At 39.7% G+C, this 19,868-nt stretch overlaps 1 protein-coding gene across 3 annotated transcripts in view; it reads left to right on the top strand.

The window, feature by feature from the left end:
• The window catches only part of USP25 (ubiquitin specific peptidase 25), an 88,130-nt gene extending 78,040 nt beyond the window's left edge, over positions 1–10,090 (top strand). For all 3 annotated transcript variants that reach the window (XM_053969097.1, XM_053969113.1, XM_053969105.1), the window contains 6 exons: positions 556–734; positions 1,494–1,572; positions 3,354–3,433; positions 8,024–8,147; positions 8,852–9,047; positions 9,494–10,090. In XM_053969097.1, coding sequence (XP_053825072.1) covers positions 556–734; positions 1,494–1,572; positions 3,354–3,433; positions 8,024–8,147; positions 8,852–9,047; positions 9,494–9,666 — 831 coding nt within the window. In that variant the 3' untranslated portion in view covers positions 9,667–10,090. The remainder of the gene's footprint in view (positions 1–555; positions 735–1,493; positions 1,573–3,353; positions 3,434–8,023; positions 8,148–8,851; positions 9,048–9,493) is intronic.
• The last annotated feature ends 9,778 nt before the right edge of the window (positions 10,091–19,868 follow it).

The raw sequence follows: 19,868 nt of genomic DNA, 5'->3' as shown, positions 1-19,868 counted from the left end.
ATATGGAATTATTATTTTCTTCAGAAATCCTATCATTTGTTTTTCATTCAAGGACATATTTCATTCCCACTTCGTATTTTCCAAATCATACATGTTCACTAAACTTTCTGTAGGGTATTTTTTTATTCATGTCTTTGCATTTAACCATGTATTAGAGGTACTTTTTTACCTTATGAAACTTCAGAAAATTTCTTAAGGTCAAGCATCTGAAATCTTACACTTGTCTTGGGCTTAAAGAAACCTCTCTAAGGATTGGATAAATCTCCTCTCAGGGAGACATAGCGCAGGATTGGACCTGCTTTTCAAGGGAAGGTTTACTTGGGATTTTGTCAGGCTTAACTGGTGTGAGAAATTACCAACTTGACACTTGACAATTTATCTGTGGTTTTGTTTGTTTTCTTTTTAAAAACATAGTTTAGAATTCTTAGAAGGGTGGTCTGTGGAACTGTTAAAATTTTTTATAGGCAAAATGCTGTGGCACATAAAGTGTCTTGTGTCTGTGGTGTTTGAGTTAAAAGCCAGAAGGAATAATGTCTTTTTTCTTAAATTATGTAGGCAATTAAATTGGAATACACACGTCTGCTAAAATTAGCCCAGGAAGATCCACCACCTGAATGTGATTATCGTTTGCGTCATGCAATTGTTTACTTCATCCAAAACCAGGCACCAAAGAAGATAATTGAGAGGACATTACTGGAGCAGTTTGGAGATCACAATCTCAGCTTTGATGAAAGGTAATAAGATCTGCACATCTCATTTCCTGTGTTCATGAATGTTCTCTGATGTGTGGAAACACCCCTTCATATTTGGCTGGTGTGTTTGGCTTTATCACCTAGTTAATAGCTTGCATGCTTACATTGTAAAACAGATTATCTTTATAAAAATCCCTGTTAAAAGAGTAATCAAGAAGTTGAGTTTCTACTCATCTAAAATAAGTAAATATGCTCAGTGTTGTTCATAATTTTGCACATAGATTTCTGTACCTTTTTTCACTGTGTTTTCTCACTGCCCTGAAAGCCAGCAGTAGAGAGCAAAGCCTTTTCAGCTGGGTGAGTGACTGACTTGAGAGCAAGACAATGTCTCTCTTCCACTCAAAATTCTTACTTATATAAATAGGTAAATTAAAAGTTAGAAAACAGTCTGATTTCTGTGTAGGGAATAATTTTCTAAAGTTCTTCAAAGTAATTGTCAGGGAGTTTCAAACTATCTGAAATTTAAAATTAAAAGAAAGACTGAGCAGTGGCACTTTAGTGAAATAAAACAAATAATCCTTTAAATAGCACAGACCTCCATCACACATACTTCAAAAGTGTGCCCTCTCCTGCTGATTATACCATGCATAATAAAATGTACATTTTCCAAGGCATTTTCATACTGGTTTGCATAAGGCTGTAGCTCATACTGTTTGAGGCTCCTGTCTTTGTAAGGATATTACCTTCTGTGAATTCCCAGTAGTATTTAATGATTTTTTTTTTTTTTTTGCTTTTTGTAAGATGCCGTAACATAATGAAGGTTGCTCAAGCCAAACTTGAAATGATAAAGCCAGATGAAGTAAACATGGAGGAATATGAGGTCAGTATTTCTTATGCTTTAAATTAAGTTGTAAGGTGAAATAGTTATCAATAAAGCTGAATTTTGTCTTCACAAAATTCTTCTCGTCTCAGACTAAGAAGTTAAAACTGGCTATTTATTTAAAGCCCTTATTTGTCTAAAGGTTGCTCTTGAGCTAAAGCTGCTTTTTTCACATCTGTAATTCCAGTGTTTGAGCCATTAATAAGTGCCAGGTTGGAATCTGTCCTTGCTTTGTTAACGAGTCTTGACGTCACTAACAATATTTTGTAATTTATCACCACATGAGCCACATGGCTTTTTCTAGGCAGCTGGCAAGGAAGGAGGAGAGTGGTCTGTGCCCAGCCTTGCTCATCTTGAGAGCTGCATAGCAGGCACAGTCCCATTTGTGCTTCTTCTCCAGCTATCTCTGCAGCTATTCCCATTTTCTTATGAGCAGCAGATTCTTTTCTTTGCTGAGACCATGCATAACCAGCTTATGCATTTAATTCTTCCTCCTGTGTTGTTTAGAAAAACTTGGACATTAAATAATCGTGACTAATAGTTGCTAAAATAATTAATCTCACATTTAAAGCTAAGCCTGTAGCTGATTTTCCAGCATCAGTTTCAAGTCTGAGTAATATTGTTCACTAAGACCTCATAACAGTGGATATTTATGTCCTGGGCAGATTCCAGTTCACCACCTGTACTTCCTTGTTGTGTTGGTAGGTCCAAACAACTTGATCAGGAGGGTAATGGAAGTAATCTTTCCCTCACAAATCCAATGAAAAATATTTTAATTTTCACTTCTCATTACCAGGTTTAGGACACTTCATTACAGTGTGCCTCCCTAGTCACTGATAGGGAAGGGACCCTCAGAGTGGCATTTTAATTATATTTTCTTGGCTGTGCAGGGCTCAGCGTTTTACCATTTTCTGAATGATGCTGCACAGAGAGAACAAATAATTCTGGACTTAGCTCTAAGAGTGAGGAATGGGGATATCTTCTGTTCCTCTGCAGAAAAGTACCCCCTTTTTAGCTCCTGCAATAGGTAGTTTGGGGTTTCTTCATAGATTGTGTCAGTCTGGTATAGCAAGTTGCCATTTTATGGATGCTTTCTCAAGCTCTTTCTGTTGAATCTGCTAGTAGCTGTGTCTTATCGTGTGCTATCCCCTGTTTTATCTTTAATGCTCAATTGAAAGTCAGCACTTAACCCTCTGCAGAGAAAGGGTTCTTTCTCACCTTTCTCAGAGGGAGGGAGAAACCCTCTTTCTCACCTGGAGCATTTACCTGTAAAGTGAACCAGGAGTCACTTGATATAAATCGTGATGCAGTAAAATAAATGTTCTGCTTCAGCACCAGCATCTCATCAGAGTTGCATTTTGGTTTTTTTAGCACTTCCCATGTAAAGTGTTCAGGCTTTTTCTATGTCATTCTTGTATTGAAAATTAAGCTTAATATCTGGCATATGAAAAAGCTTTCCAGCACTTCCTGAGTAATGCAGGGAAGAAAAACCAAGATCTTGTATAATTTTACCTGTGGTTCTCCAGAGATGGTTTGTGTTCCTTTCAAATGGTAATAGGTTCTGTAAGAACAATCTCATGTTTAAGACATTTAAGAATTTTCTTTTTATTGAGGGAGGGTGGATTCTGGTGGACTTTCCTCATATGCAAGCCTATTGGCATCCTTAGTACTTACTGTAACTGTTGGACACTAAATTTAACTGGAGGGGGGTTTGTGTTTAAAAAAATTAATTATATTTCATTTTTGTGGATGAAGTTCTATTTACCCTTTCTTACATGCAGAGATGGCATCAAGACTATAGACATTTCAGGGAAACAACCATGTTTCTCATGGTAGGATTGGAGTTTTTCCAAAAAAAGAGGTAAGTGGTAGTATAGAACTCAAATGTAGTAGAACGATGTGAAGGCAAAATGTAATATTGATAAGTAAAGCTGTTTTCTAAATTAAGAAATGTTTAATGTATTCTTCATTTCAGATAAGCATTTATTCAGTCTGCTAATGTCTTCAGTCTTGCATCTTCCTATTCTTAATTTCCATTTCCAATCTCTTATCAAGCCATGGGTTCTTTTCAGAGCACTCTCCACACCTACCCCTCTTCTTCCTTCCCTTCTATTCTTAAGTGCTCTGGGTAAAAATCTCCTTCTCTGGCACCACCTGTGCACATACATTTATCTGCTTTCATCAGCAGACACAATTAGTCAAGTCTGTGTCTTTCCTGCTTTTTGGCTGAGTCTTCCCACTGAAGCAGTTTTACCTTCTGCACTAGTCTGAGCCAAAACTCCAACTTTGGTGGGCTTTAAAGGTCAGGAAAACAGAACATATTTGAGAAAAGCTGTCATGCATAGCTGTCATAGTTGTAGCTGATTGTCCTGAACTCTATGGTGATTCATTCCCTTCTCTTTTTGAACCAAGTCAGAAATTGTGGCTGTATAAAATGGGTGGCATTTATGTACTTGATTCAAAACAGCTCATATTTATTCTGATCTACACATGCAACAAGAATGGTAATTACAGTATAAATGTAGTCAATCATTGATTTTTCATATATAAAACAATAGGTAGGGAAATTTATAGCAGGAGTCAAATTTAATTCTTTGTCTCTTTGTTGAGTAGTAAATTGCTCCATATTTGTCATCTTATATCTTCCCAAAAAAGAAAGGTCCCAAACAATACAGGAAAATTGATTGCAAAAGACACAGCCTTGCCTTTGTGACGATACATCTTTTTATACTGGCTAACACAATGAGCCCAGAGTCTTGGGTTAGTTTTGGGTTACCACCATGTAATAAACAGTACATTTACTAATTATCTAAACTGAAATATGTTACACTACTAGTCTTAAACAGTTTGTGTACAGAGGTTAGTCAGAAGATTGCCTGGCTTATTTGAAGCCTGGTGTTGCTTAATTCCTTAAAGAGGCAAAAATGTCACAGGCATTGGTGTGGTTTATAGGACCCCCTTCATGCATTCTCTAAGATTATAGGCAAGGGTGAAACATCTTCAAGTTCTTCAGCACTGGGACTCCAGAGTGGCACCTTCAATTGTTTTCAATAAACAATTAATTTCAATAAACAATAAAGTGTTTTGAATAAATTCCTTCTTGCCATAACATATCTGGTTATGCCATGGAGGAGAGAGGGAAGTACAGGTTTCTGCTATGTGCTAAATGAAGTTCTCCACTATGTACAATAACTTGCAGAATTAGGGTGAGGTGTTTGTTAGAAAGCACCTTCATAATTTAGAAAACAAGCCTGTTATCACCAATGTGATAATACTTACACTTTAATATGGGTCAGAAATAAAAGGTACAATTTCAGAAGCGCTTCACAAAGTTTCTGATACATAGATAGTAGGACTAAAGGATAGTTAGTGGATGAGTGAGATCTGGCTATCCAGTGACCTGCTCCAAAGGCATCTTGTGCAAATACATACCTGTGTTTCATCTTCAGGTTCCCAAAGAGATTTACTGAGGTTCCCACCTTGCACACTTGAGAGAACAGTGGAAAGAAGACTAAACTGCTGATCCCTGTCAGTTCATTTAACACTAAAATCGTAAAAACATAACTTCAAAAATATTCATGAAAGGACAGACTTTCATAATAGAAATATGATCTTCATTAGTAGGACTGTTTTGATGCTTTTTTCCCCCTGCAAACCCACCTCTCTGTTGACAAACTTTTCTTAGCTTCAGTAACACTAAGTGATAACCTAGCAGCACTCGATGTCTTGATGGACACAAAAGTCGACCTTTATTCAAGCAGTATTTATTTCTTTAATTGTAATGTGTTGAACAAACACAAAAATCAGAATTAAAGTTCTTTTAATTTGGTCTATCTTTTTCATGCCTACTTTCAGTGGTCACTTGTCATCCCTGATGGTAGGTGACAAGGCCCACTTTTCACTGCAGGTGGAGAATTAAGGGGTCTTTCAGGCAGATCTCCTCTGACTGTAGTGAGGAGTAGTAACCTGCTCTGGCTGAGATGAATCCAGACAGCTAACGAGCCTTGGTAGGAGTTTTGCCTGCAGCTCACTCTTGTGGTAGCAACTTAAAAGTGAACAAAATGCATGCTTTACCAGTTGCCTTTTAAGTTTCTTGGAAAGGTAGTACAGTAGCTTTTCAGTTTTAACTGAAATGCCTTTTTCAAAGCAGTGCTAAAACTTTGCCATTCTGTGCTTTCTGTGTCTTTTACAATGCCTCAAAGTAGTGAGCACCAGATTTTTTTGTGAGCAGCTTCAGTGATTTTAGGCTTAGGCTGCAGACTCTGGAACTTATGTGCAGTTTAGCTGTGAGAAGGCAGAAAGCCAGCTGTGTCCTGGGCTCATCCAGAGCCCCATGGGCAGCAGGGCAGGGAGGGGATTCTGCCCCTCTGCCCCGCTCTGCTGAGACCCCACCTGCAGGGCTGCATCCAGCTCTGGGCTCCCAGCACAGGAAGGACAGGGAGCTGCTGGAGCCAGGCCAGAGGAGGCACCAAGGTGATCAGAGGGATGGAGCACTTGCCCAGTCAAGACAGGATGAGAAAGTTGGGGCTGTTCAGCCTGAAGGAAGAGAAGGTTGCATGGAAACCTGAAAGCAACCGTTGAGTATCTGAAAGGAGCCTACAAGAAAGATGGAGAGAGGCATTTTACAAGAGTGTGGAGTGACAGGACAAGGGAGAATGGCTTCAAACTGACAGAGAGGAGGTTTGGATTGGTTATCAGGAAGAAAATCAAATTCTGCAGGGTGGTGAGGCACTGGAACAGGATGCCCAGAGAAGCTGTGGCTGCCCCATCTTCTGCTGGAAGAATTCAAGACAAGGTTGGATGGGGTTTTGTGCAACCTAGTCTAGTGGAAGGTGTCCCCCTGCCCATGGCACAGGGGTTGGAACCAAATGACCTTCAACCGAGGCCACCCTATGATTCTATGGATCTGTTTGCTAATTTTACTGTAGTCCCATTGCTCAGGCCCAAGATATATAAGGAGTCTGATCTTGGATATACAGTCATGATAATCTAAAATAATTTACCTTGGTGTTAAATGGTACCACAGTTGTGTCAGGAAAGGGTCACACATAGGTGAGGGAAGGAACAAGAAGAGGGTGACTGGAAATAAGGCCACTACCACCAATGAGTTTTAATTTGCATCAACAGAGCTGTTGACACACTGTAGCTTCAACCTGCAGTTTCACAAATAACTGAACTAGGAACAGAAGGAGAAGATCCTCCTCCTCTGGCTTTATAACCAGCAGTTTCAGTTCTTGTAATCATCTTTTCTTCCCCTTTCCTCCTACATTAAATTTCCAGCTGTCTGGTCAGTTTTATTGGTGACCAGTGGTATGAAGAGTTTTCATGGCTAGGAAAAATTGACTTCCAGTAGCCTTTACCCTTATTTTTGTATTATCTCATTGGGAGGTATTAGCTTACATCTTGAGTTATTTACTTAGGAAAACTCTGGACTTGTATTCAGATATGCTCTGCGTGTGCAGATAATTTTTGGCCTTTTTCAGTAGCTTGGTAGTTTGATTTTTGTAGTTTCAACTTGACACATGAGCTCATACTCTCATCAGGAGGCAGTGCACAATTTCATGTTCCTTTAACTGCTCCCTTAGGAAATTTCTCTTCCTCGATTTTTTTTTTTTTTTAATTATTTGAGTAAAAATGAGATATCAAACTGCCTGTTTTTAGGGTAGCTACCGTAACTGCTTTCAGTGCTTGTCTGTCATAACTGGGTCATTGTAAATCAGAGAATTAACCATTTCAGGTGTTTGTAGGAGATGACATGCAGCAGTATGAGAGTGTTCATCTGTGCATGAAGGGATCTCTGTCAATTACTAGCTGATAGGTTCTTGGGTGCTCTCTTACTCCTTCTCTACCAATTAGCCTTGCATTTATCTTTTGCATTCTGATTAAAGACAGAAATATCAACAGTCTGACAGCACTTCTGTTGAAATGCTGTGATGGCTTCTTCCATCATATTAGATTTCAAGTAACTTGGAAGAACTTTCAATTAGTATAGTGAAGCTTAAAATTCACAGTTTTTGTTCTAGAAATAAGTTGACAGCTTTAAATCTTATTTGCTGAAGTGTAGAATGCTATCAAGATATTCATGGCAATGGAAACTCAAACCCAATGTGACATAAATGCAGTCAGGAAAAATTAAGTTTTCATGGGTACTGAAGGCCAATCTAAAGTTGTTTTTGAAGTGAGTGAAATGATACCCATTGGTTTCAGTGAGCTTTGGATCAGCCGTCATGTGTAATGGTCTAATCTAATAATAAAATATTTTGTTCTAGTGTGTGTAAAAGACAAAATTGTATGGTTAAAAAAAAAAAAAAAAAAAATTAAGAAATTGGTGGGAAAGGCTGGACTTGCCATCCAGCAAGTGAAGTTACCTGTCCTTGGAGGAACAGAGTAGTTCTCTTGAAGCAGGTGGTATGTGGATGTTGCACCTAATGCTTTTGTTTCTTCACTTCAGTTACATGGAAGCCTTGCTCTACCTTATCTATGCTTACCAGAATAACAAAGAACTCTTGTCCAAAGGCCCATACAGAGGGCACGACGAAGAGCTGATATCTCACTACAGACGAGAGTGTTTGCTAGTAAGTGAAGGGGGAACTGTGTGTCTCAAAATGTTGAGTTTGCTGCGTAGCTCTAATAAAATTAATTAATAGTTTAACAATAAGTGTTGCCATCATGTACAACAAACCTCAAACCTCCCTGCATTAGTAATTTAATACTGAGGCTGTAAGAGGAAAAAAAGCAAAAGTAAAAAAATAAAACATCTTCCCCCCCCCCCCCCCCCCATATTTTGTGACTAGCCAATCATTTTCTTTACAATTATAGTGGGCTCACTGTTGTCATGTCTGGGCTAGGTGGAAGCAGTAATTGACTGCATTGGTGAGCAGACTCACCTTGCTGCCATGGTTTGATGAGGAGACAAATATTGGCAAAGGCATCAGCAATGATGCCTTGCCTGAAAAAAGGGATTTTTTCCTTGTTTATGTCACTTTTAACAATAGTGAAAAAATAAAAGCAGGTGATAGAATTTCAGTCTTAACAAAACAGCTGCAAAATTGGAGTTGGCAGGTATGAAATGAAGTGGCTTGAGGAACAGTACAAGTTCAAGTGGATTAGTACAGCATATGCATCATGGAGAAAATGTTAAAATACAGCTGTGGCTATTACAAACTGCCAGGTAATTCTGTAGGAAGACCGTACTTTAAAACCAACTGATAATGATGCATGGTATACTGTGAAATGCTGTGTACTTAAAGGCTTTCCTTTTTTGTGATGGTTTCTGAAGAAACTAAACGAACATGCTGCAGCACTGTTTGAATCGGGAGACGATCAGGAAGTAAATAATGGCCTGATCATAATGAACGAGCTTATTGTCCCATGTTTGCCATTACTACTGGTGGATGAAATGGAAGAGAAAGATATTGTTGCTGTGGAAGATATGAGGAACCGTTGGTGTTCCTATCTTGGACAAGAAATGGAACGTAAGTCATTTATTATTAACGTAAAAGGCCCTTGTGCATCTTTTTCATAAGTATGATGTTTTCAATATCTGGAATTAACCCTGTATCTTTTGTGCCTTGGTAATGTTTTTTGAGCTACCCTGACTTTTAAATAATTCTGTACACATTTAAATAAAAGATTTTTCCATATGTTGCACTGGGGTATCAGGCTGTAAAGGAAACATGCTTTTTGAATGGGAAAACATTTGTGTTGTTAGACTATCTAAAGGGGAATTTATATCAGCACCTTACTAGGAATTTGTATGTCCTAGTTATTGCTTGGTAGGTCTAAAGAATCTGAATTATTCCAAGTGAAGCTCCTCCTCTTCTACCCACTAATTTAAAAAAAAGTCAGCATTGGGCAGAAAAAGGACAATTCTACATGTGGACATAAATGCTTATATTTGTTTTTCTGGTTTGATTTGCAGCCAACTTGCAAGAAAAACTGACAGATTTCCTGCCAAAACTGCTAGATTGTTCTACAGAGATTAAAGGTTTCAATGACCCGCCAAAGTTGCCCTCCTACTCCACACATGAACTGTGTGAAAGATACGCCCGAATCATGTTGTCACTCAGTCGAACTCCAGCCGATGGAAGATAAATTCTGCAGACCTTCCTAAGCACATTGTATAAACTTCTTTAGTTCTTAAACCTTGCCTTCCTGTCACAGGGTTTGCTTGTTGCTGCTATAGTTTTTAACTTTTTTATTTTAATAACTGCAAAAGAGACATGACTGTACAAACTTTAGCCAGACTGCAAACGATTAAAGCTGAGAATCGCATGGCGCTCAGTCGTTTCAACCAGAATTGATGCAACATGCAAGTCTGATCATTATGGCAAAACTGCTTTTTTGCCATTTATCTGTTACAGTATTACTTTGCTTTTATCTTAACATCCTTTACTTTATCAACAGCTGTCTGGATCATTTTGTGACTGCAACTACTTTAAGTGTCCAGTGCTGTGTAAATACATGGTACTTGGTAGCTTGTAAATGAAAAGAAAGAATAAAGTTTTATTTATGGCTACTTCTGTGTTTGCAAGCAGATACCTTGTATATTATTGTAAAATACGGGTATTTTTAGAAGAGATACAGTATATTGATAGGTTACTCAATTTTTTAGACAAGGTTCTTTAGGATCTGTGGCCAGTTTCCTTTCAGGTACTCAGAGATTACTGTATGTGAATATATTGAAAAACTGTCACAGTATTATATACAATGGTGTTTTGTATATTCTTCCCTGGTCTGTTTGATACTGCACCTGAGCACTTTAGTGTGCATGTGAATGGCCATGCCAAGTCTTTTCTAATGGTAGGGACTGGCTTCTGAAGCAAAACAATAATGGCACCTTCCTTCTATTCCTAGAAAAAAAATTGAAGTAAAAAAATTAAAATATTTTCAGTATAAATATAATACACCCTCTAAGCAAAAGTTCTAAAAATTGATGTAAGTAGAGAAAATAAAGATTTTAAAAAATTGCATTTATGAAGCTTAAGGATTAATCAAATTTTAATTGGTATTTGAGTCATGTAAGTGACCAGAAATAAAATCTTAATTTTAATTCTTTGCTTGAAATGGGTTGCTATTGCTGCAACAAAAAAATATCAAAAATCTTTTATCTGTCCTAATTAAATTTCTACTGGAAGTAAAAGAACATATCTATCGGGCTTATTTTGTAGAACTGAAATACTGTCTGGTTTTAATGAAGAGACTTAATTATTTTGTGGAAAAAGATTTAATGCATCCTTAGGTAATCCTGTTACCTGACACTATTTTGATTCCTTCTCTTTTTAGAGAACATTTTGTGTTAGATCAGTAAAATATGTGAATATTTATTTGTATGTTTTTATTGGAGCGACACAACTTTTCCTTACAGGTTTTCAAGTGGTGTTTGAATATCTGCTAATAAAAAGCCACAGAGGGAAAGGAAGGAGTGCTGAAGTTCAGACCACCTAGAAATGCAGTGGGCAGAAATGTGGACATCTCATATGCAAGAGGCAGCAGAGTTCAATCTTAGCACATATCAGTCTGAGAATTAGTTCACTCTGGAGAGACACTGGATCACAATGTACAAGGAATAGAATGTGGCCTTCAAAATCAGGGCTGTTCTCCACTCCTCAGTATTTCAGTGCTTCATGCTTTTTCAAACCACCTATTTATTTTATCAAATTCTTTTTTTAAAAAAGAATATTGACCTTTTAGAAGTGAAATACTGTAAAGGAGAATTATTTTAGGTCTGAGACTTGATATGTGAAATATCCCTCTTAAAGAAAAAAGGTATGTTTACTATGAAGTGGGAGAGGATACATTTTAAAAGCTTTTACATTTTGCTCCTGTTCCACTTTGATTTGAAACTCAAGAATATGCCTACTTAGCACTGGATTTTTAAACAAGGTTTTCAACAGATCAGGCTTCCTACTTTTTTAATAATAGTAAAAATAATTAGATGTGAAAGAGCAACTTTATTTCATTATGGCTAGCAGATTTTGAGTTTGAGTGTTTTTGGAAGCTTTTAAGGAAAGCTCCCCTCTTACCCCGAAGGAGCCAGTTAACCTCATCTGTTTAATCTTTCACAAAAAAAACCACATGGGGAAATGCACTCTTTCTAAGGTAAAAAAGAGAAATAAATTATTTCATTTGGGAAAAATATGTAAGATTTTTCAATTAAAAGGAAGACAGGAAGGATAAGACTTGGTTTTTGTTTTGGATTGGTTTTGTATTCAGTTTCTGAAAGTATGAAAATAATCCATTGAAGTTCATAGTAGTGAAGATAAATGTGTACTCCTTTGCAAAGACAAATTTTTGAGTTGAATTGAGAAAGTAGAAGAGCAGAAATAAATACATATGTATTTTGCTATTTTAATATATTTTTAATATCTGAGTTTAAACCTTCAGTGGAATCATTAATGATGACATTAATGTGAAATCATTAATGGTTACATTAACTTTGTCTTAAAAGCCTTGCTTTTCTCACTGCAGTAAGGCAGTTGATAGCTTGGATTCACAATGCCCAGCACAAAACCTCTACAAGTCACTGTAAGGTAGTAAAGCATACAGTCCATTTGGCTACCTGATAGTCTGTGGCTGAATTGTGTAAGGAGGTATGGTCTCTTCAGGATGGGGATTATGAGGGTTTTTTTTCTCAGTTAATAGAACACAGAAAGAATAAGGAAAATTAACTAAAATTCATTTACAAAATCACCTGTACCATCAAGTGAAAGGTGGGGTTTTTTCCAGATGTTGCTTCATAGTGAAAAAAAACCTGAATTTACCCTTTTTCAGTTAATTGCCTTTTTTTTAATTTCTCCCAGTTATGTCTCTTCATTTTACCTGCCTGATCCTCTTGCTTTACTTGAAGTGGTATTTTGGTAGTATCAAGAATCCTAGTTGTTTCTAGTTCAAGTTACCATAGCAGGTCTGTCAGTCTCAGCCTAGCAGAAAACCATGAGCAGCAGGAGAATTGAGCTGAACAAATGAGTGGATGGAGTCAGTTTGTACTTCTTGGATGTGGGATATTTGGAATCACACCAGACACCAAGAACTTGACCTTCGCTAGTGAGTCAGTGTTGCTTTGTGGGCAGTCTGTGCTTTACTGCAGGGAACAGGTTTGCTCGAGAAAACCTGAAGTATGAGCAGAGCCAAAAGCACATGCTTTGTGTTCAACCATGAACATACCAAAATTTCATAATATCTGCATTAAGTATCTTTCAGGTTATTTTTAGGCTACTCCTGTGAAGATTGCAGCTCCTGAAAGGAACTGGACACCACCAGTAGCACACAGGAGACAGCTGGATACTGTCCAACAAACATAAAGGTTCATAAAGGGAGACAATGGTTGCTGCCCATATTCTTCATTTTGTCACGTTTCCTTCTCTCAATCTCCAGTGACTGCAGATGTCTGTGGGAGGCCTTATATAAGCACAAGGTAAAGAATTTTGATGGAACAATGCACCACTCTAGGTCTGCAATGAGTCACCTCATCTGTGCAGCATTTTTCAACATAAATGTGTGTTTTTAAAAAAATATATATTCTAGGTTTGATCCTATAAGAATGCAAGAAAAGCGAGTATCAGTCTTCACAGTGAGAGGAAAGTGGTTGCATCTTTCCATTTTTCTTTTCTGGAGAGGACAATAATACAGCTATGAAAATGCTCTTATTTAAAGAGGTCTTTTGGCAAAATGCAGTAGGTAGAAGTCCAAAGGGGAGTGATTCAAGAGAAACAATTATTTTTCATATGCTTAGATCCAGTTTTTTTTTACGTACTGTGTCCATGAAGATCTTTTGAGGTCATGGACTTGGTGGATAAGTTATTAACCGGAAACACTTTTAACTCCTAAAGAACATCTTTCTTTGTAGAAAAGAATCAGCAGAACATTCTGCTTGGTTCAGCATTTCTAGTTCGGTTCTGATCATACGGGAGCAAACTTTCGCAGACACGTCTCTTGCTGCAGTAGGCACGTGTGCTCCAGGTTTATTGTCATGCCCTTAAAATTTTGGACTTGGCCATGGAATGTTCTGAATTACGAATTTCAAATTTTTGCTGTAAATAGCAGGAAAGGACTCATGCTTCTCAAAAATTGTTGGAGGTAGCACTTTGAAAGCACAGCTTGGCTTGCTTTCTGGTGGTTGGGATCAACCCAAATCCCCTTCTCAAAGCCTGGGAAATGCATAGTGGGAAAGGCTTGTTTTCAGGATGATGGTCACAGGATGGATTCATCATGATTGTTAAGATAGGGTCATTCTTCATTGCTCTCTTCGTATCTAAACTGAAGTACTTCTTAAATAAAGTTTGGGCTCTATGATTCATTCTTTCACTTTTTATTTCCCCCTCTCCTGTTGTTCCTGTTGTTGTAGTGAAGGTCATGTAAATATTGACTTTTCAGGCTTTGTAGTTGTTGAGTCTTTGATTCACCATCAGCTTGAACTGTACCTTCACCACCAGGATTCCTCTGCTTCCATCTGATTAGTGTGGGCTTCAGTTTCTGTCTTGTTTTTCCCAGAAAGGCCTGGGCAGGATCTGCAGGTCATATAACACCATCCACATGCATACTGTCTGGCAGCTCAGCATCTGAGAGCCTGAAAGAGGGAAGTTATGGATAGTTAGCCAAAGCTAACTAAACTGAAGAGTTTTTCTGTGCCGTGTCTTGGCATATCAAGAGGAAAAAGGAAATAATTTGTTGGAGCCTGACTTAACTGAGCACTTAAGGAGTGTGAGGGGTGTCTTGTGCACTGTATCTCAGCACTACCCTGGTTTATGAAGGTCATAGAGGCTGTTCCTCTTGTGTCGTAGCTTTCATTTTATCCTGATCTTTGTACTTTGTCTTGAATTATTAAAACTGCATTCAAATGTAACTTCTGGCAAAAAGCAGCTTTTCCTGCTGTGCTGATTTCAGTTGGTAACTCGGCAGTCCTTACCCCATGTCTGTGTTCTGTGTCTGCATGTTGCCTATCAGTGTTCTGGAATGTATCTGCTTTGTTATCTGTGTTGAAGTTCCCTGGACTCATTTGTACTTTGTGCACATGCAGACAAAAGGAGAAGGGCACTAATTCCTGTAGATATTCTTCAAGAAACAAACTTTGCATTTTGTCTGTGACCTTTAATTTGTAACAGTAAAACTTTCAATTGAATGTGGACTAAGGGCTTTGGAAACCTGTGGGAGTTTGGGGAGGGGTTGCTTTTTAAAAAAATTGTTGATAATACAGGATCATGAGATGGAGAGAACGACTGTATAAAAATAGTAAACTTTTATGTGGATTAGAAAAAAATCATTGTTCAAATAAGTTTTGAGCAAGAAGTCAGTGTTCCATAATGCAATCTGAAGAAAACCTCCTGTGTTCTTAGGGAAGAGGTTGGAGTGTTTGGCTTTTGTAAGGAACCTTGATTGGTGAAACTGAAAAACTTTTAAATTTTAATAGCTCAAGGTAATACATTCTTGTAATCTGCATATGAAGCTTTTTTGTCTGGAAAGTAAAAAAAAAAAAAAACAAAAAAAAAAACCCAAACAAACAAAAAAACCCTGTCTCCACAAAAACAAATAACCTCTCCACTCCTCCAGGAAGATAATATTGTTCTGCAAAGTCTAAGTTTAGTTTGGATATTCAAAAAACTTATTTCCTCCCTCTCTTGCTCAGTCTATTTGAACAAGTACATTTTATTTTCAAATGCATATAATTTCTGTTTGAATTTCTGAAGGCAAATTTGTCATCTCTGATATTTTTCAATGTGAGATTAAGACCTGTCATTGTATTTGGCACTACTGGCACTTGTTCCATCCTTAACTGATGGTGATTTTTAGTTATGTGGTTATTGCAAGAAGCTTGAACAGATGATTTGTCACTTTAGCTTCCTTCTGTAGGATGTAATCTTCAACATTCTTTGCATACTAAGGTTTATACTGCAGTGTTTTAGGAATTTACTCCCCTTCCCCCTTATCTTGGTTCAGTTTAAGGCTGTTATTCAAATGCTTTGCACTGAGCAAGTGAAACAGCACTGATTCTGTTTGCCAGTGTTCTACTCCACTGGAGACCGTGACATATCTGTACTGCTTGGACTTCTTAAGAGATTTTTGGTGCTTTGTGCTCTGTGAATTTGTTTGAAATGCATGGCAATGCATTATTAGGAATTAATTACCTGTTGGTAATTTGCAGTTGACAGAGAAGAGCCATAATGTTGTTTTCTATTTAATAACAAAGTAAAATGAAATCATTTCTCCTTTGACACATATTCCCACAATATTAGGAAAGCTGTGTATCTTTTCTAGGAAAGTGGAAGTTTCTGGGTAAGATCTGGTAAGTGTTTAAACTGGTCACAATCCCTTCAGGAGGGCACTTGCATGAGATAATGTCTTTGTCCTCCTGTCTTTGTTCTAAACACACTGATTCAGAAGTATTTATGGTGGATTATTATTTAGTCTTTAGTAATTTTATATATTTTCTTTGGATAGACTTGTTTTGTAAATGCCTAATGTCAGTTCTTGGTGTTAAGCAAGAAAGTATGATGCATTCCAATGGGAATTTTTGTTCAGTGAAGCTCTGAAACTTTGCAGTAATTATTCTCAGTTATGTCTATGCTATTATCTGGTTAACTGCCTACTGTCCCCAGCCAAGGCACTTCTAAAACTAAGTAGAGGGCTCAGGACAAGGTATAATTTTATTGATTGCTTGGGGTTTTTTTTGTTTTTTTTTTTTTTTTGTTTTTTTTTGGTTTTTTTTTTTTTGTTTTTTTTTTTTTTTTTTTTTTTTTTTTTGTTTTTTTTTGTTTTTTTTGTTTATTCTTTTTCAAGGAAAAGACAAGTTGTGTGGCAAAGAGAGCTACAAGATGTTTAAGATAGATACCAAATACTGGTAAGCTTTGGCTAAGAGAGGGAGAGACACAGCAAGCTAATACAGCCAGGTTTAATCTTACTGTCTTTAGTTATTTTTGCTATTAAGACTGAATAATTTGGAGTGGTTGCAAATGCTGTTCACAAGCCATCTATAAAAGGGTGCTGTGCAAAGAATGTCTACAGAGAAGTGCTGGATGATGAGTAAGTGTTGAGGGCTTCTAAGTACTGTAGTCTAACACCTCTTTCCAGAGAGTTAGTGGAGTTTAATCCCTGCAGAGTTCAGAAAAGATATGACAGGTGGTATCAACGACAGAGACACTCAGAGGTGTGAGTGGACAGAGATATCTGTCAGGATTTCTGCAGGTGTCTTCATTCCCTCTTCCTGTGTTTGATTAACCACAGGCTCTTCACCCAGAGGAGATTCAGTGCTTCTCAATAATGTAGGCAAAGTTGGGTTTGTTCATGAGAAATGATGGAGTGGGGCTCCCTGCTGTAGAAGAGAGGAAACAGGTGTATTTTGGATAGCAACCTTAAGGGGACAGGCATGCCTTTTATTGGAATGGGGACAGCTGAAAACAGTTGGGCAAAAGCCCATCTTTTCCACTGTCTTCACACTGGCTGTTCCCCTCCTTGTCACCAGCTGAGTCTCTCAGCTGTCTGCTTCCTCAGCTGAATGCCACCTTTGCCACACTCTTGTTTACTGTCACACCTGCAAGCTCATTTCTACTTCAAGTCCCTTCTGAGCCTCTCCTTTCTAAGGTACAAGCCCTGTCGGATAAGGAAAGGATGGCCTTACTTTCTAAACAGTGAAGGGGCATTTCCTGTTTTAAACTTGCACTCAACTGAATTCAGCTCAGTGAGTACTCACCTACATTTTGATGTGATTGACTGACTGACTCATGGCAAAATGTATCCTTCAGGTTTTTCAGATTTCTAAAGTCATTGCTTATATTTCAGCTCCTTGATGAAAAGATCTGCAGGATGTGACTCCTTCCCTTCACTAGTAGTGCTTCCTCTGGAAAGAAATTCTTAGTAAGAAGAAATCCCTCCTGTCACAACATCACAAAAATATCTATGGAATAAACAAAAAGGTTGTGTGCTCTGTGGCCAAGGAGGCCAGTGGGGATCCAGGGATGCATTAGGAATAGCATTGCCAGCAGGTCAGGGAGCAATCCTGCCCCTCTGCTCAGCCCTGGTGAGGTACATCTGGACTTCTGTGTCCAGTCCTGGGCTCCTCAGAACAGGAGGAACAGGGAGCTCCTGGAGCAGCTCCAGTGGAGGTTACAGAGATTATGAAGGGCTGGAGCATCTCTCTTATGAGGAAAGGCTGAGGGAGCTGGGGCTGTTCAGCCTCGAGAAGAGACTGAGAGGGGACCTCATCAGTGTCTGTCAGTGTCTGCAGGAAGGGGTCAGAGCAGGGACCAGGCTCTGCTCAGTGGTGCCCAGCAATGGGACAAGAGGCAATGGGCAGGAACTGATGCACAGGAAATTTCACCTGAACATGAGGAAGAACAACTTCACTGTGCAGTGACCAAACACGGGAACAGATCCCCCAGAGAGGCTGTGGAGTCTCCCTCACTGGAGATACTCCAGAATAATCTGGATGCAATTGTGTGCTATGAGCTCTAGTTTGATCCTGCTTGAGCAGGGAAGTTGGACCAGATGAGCCACTGTGTTCCCTTCCAACCCTACCCAGTTTGTGATTCTGCAATAAATCATAAATTTTGGTCTTGTAGCCATCTCAGGCAGCATTAAAAGCCATGAGATTGTAATGGGAAAGCTCCTCTGGTGATTAGTGATCACCCTGAAGGGAATGATGGAGCTCCATGTAGCACCTGCTAGAGCTGGACTTGGCACTAGGCTTTCTTTGACACCAGCACAGTGTGCACAGGTCTACAGGGATAGCAAATATTCTGGCAGCACACGCAGCAGGACTGCATGTGGGAATCTACTTTTACGTGCCAAGCCCAGAGTTACAAATTTCAGCATCAGTCCTAATGATTCAGGCCTCCTACACTGGAGAAAGAGAAAAAGGTTAAAATTACATCAAACCCACTGCCAATGAACACAGATATGATAAAACTGAAACCTCTGCTGTCTGAAAATCTTACATGGTGACAGCCTAATGATGGGGAATGCAGCTAAAATACTTGAAGTTCAGTTTTGACCTGAAACTCAGTTTGTATTACAATATTTTAAAAGTTTATATCTCTTATATGGCCCATCTAGTTAAACTAAAAACCTTTAAGTTTTCACTGGAATGCTCAGTGGCAGTGTACATACTTTTTGATTTTTTTTTAACTTGTTGAGCTTTTCCTCTGACCTGCACAGGAAATGGTTTAAAATGAATCCATTAATTTGGACAGTATTTCTTCTGTAAATATATAGAATATGTGTGCTATTGACAATGCTTTTATATTGTGGATTTTTCAGAGCCTGGGGGTTTGCCTGGTATGGGGTTAGTTTGCGTTTATGCCTTTTTATGTTTTCTGAAGAGCCTAATACTGACAGTGATCCCTTCAGAGCCTCTGATGCTGCACTGTCCTGGGGAATAGGGGCTGCTGAGAGCTGAAGTGTATCTCTGCCGTGCTCCATGAAAAGCGTGAATGCTGCCCTCAGCCGTGGACACAGCTGCCATCTGGGAAAGCTATGGCGACCTCCAGGGTGAAAGGATTCTAGAACATTCTGAATTTCCTCAGTCTATATGTATTTACTGAGAGTATTGAAGCCTGGATTTGGGTGGCAAGAACTGTGGGCTGCCCAGGCAGCTTGTGCACTCCCCATCGCTGACAGCATCCAGGGCTAGGCTGGATGGGGCTCTGGGCACCTTGGGAAGTGTCCCTGCCCACGGCAGGGCTTGGAGCTGGGTGCAGCTCCAGGTCCGTCTCAGCCCATGGCAGGGTTTGGGGCCGGGTGCAGCTCCAGGTCCCTTCCAGCCCATGGCAGGGTTTGGGGCCGGGTGCAGCTCCAGGTCCCTTCCAGCCCATGGCAGGGTTTGGGGCCGGGTGCAGCTCCAGGTCCCTCCCAGCCCATGGCAGGGTTTGGGGCCAGGTGAAGTTCCCGGTCGCTCCCAGCCCACGGCAGGGTTTGGAGCTGGGTGCAGTTCCCGGTCCCTTCCAGCCCATGGCAGGGTTTGGGGCCGGGTGCAGCTCCAGGTCCCTTCCAGCCCATGGCAGGGTTTGGGGCCGGGTGCAGCTCCAGGTCCCTCCCAGCCCATGGCAGGGTTTGGGGCCGGGTGCAGCTCCAGGTCCCTCCCAGCCCATGGCAGGGTTTGGGGCCGGGTGCAGCTCCAGGTCCCTTCCAGCCCATGGCAGGGCTTGGGGCCGGGTGCAGCTCCAGGTCCCTTCCAGCCCAGGCCGTTCCCGGTCCCTGGCAGCACCGGGGGCCTCCCGCGGGGCCGCAGCGGCACCTGCCGGGCCGCGGCCGGCACTGCGCGGGGAATCGGGCGCTCCGTGAGGGGCCGAGCTCCGGGATGGTTC

The sequence above is a fragment of the Vidua chalybeata genome, chromosome 2 (genome assembly GCF_026979565.1).
Source record: "Vidua chalybeata isolate OUT-0048 chromosome 2, bVidCha1 merged haplotype, whole genome shotgun sequence".
Classification (NCBI taxonomy): domain Eukaryota; kingdom Metazoa; phylum Chordata; class Aves; order Passeriformes; family Viduidae; genus Vidua; species Vidua chalybeata.
Note: the sequence above shows the minus strand (reverse complement) of the source record. Positions and strands in the feature narration are given on the sequence as shown.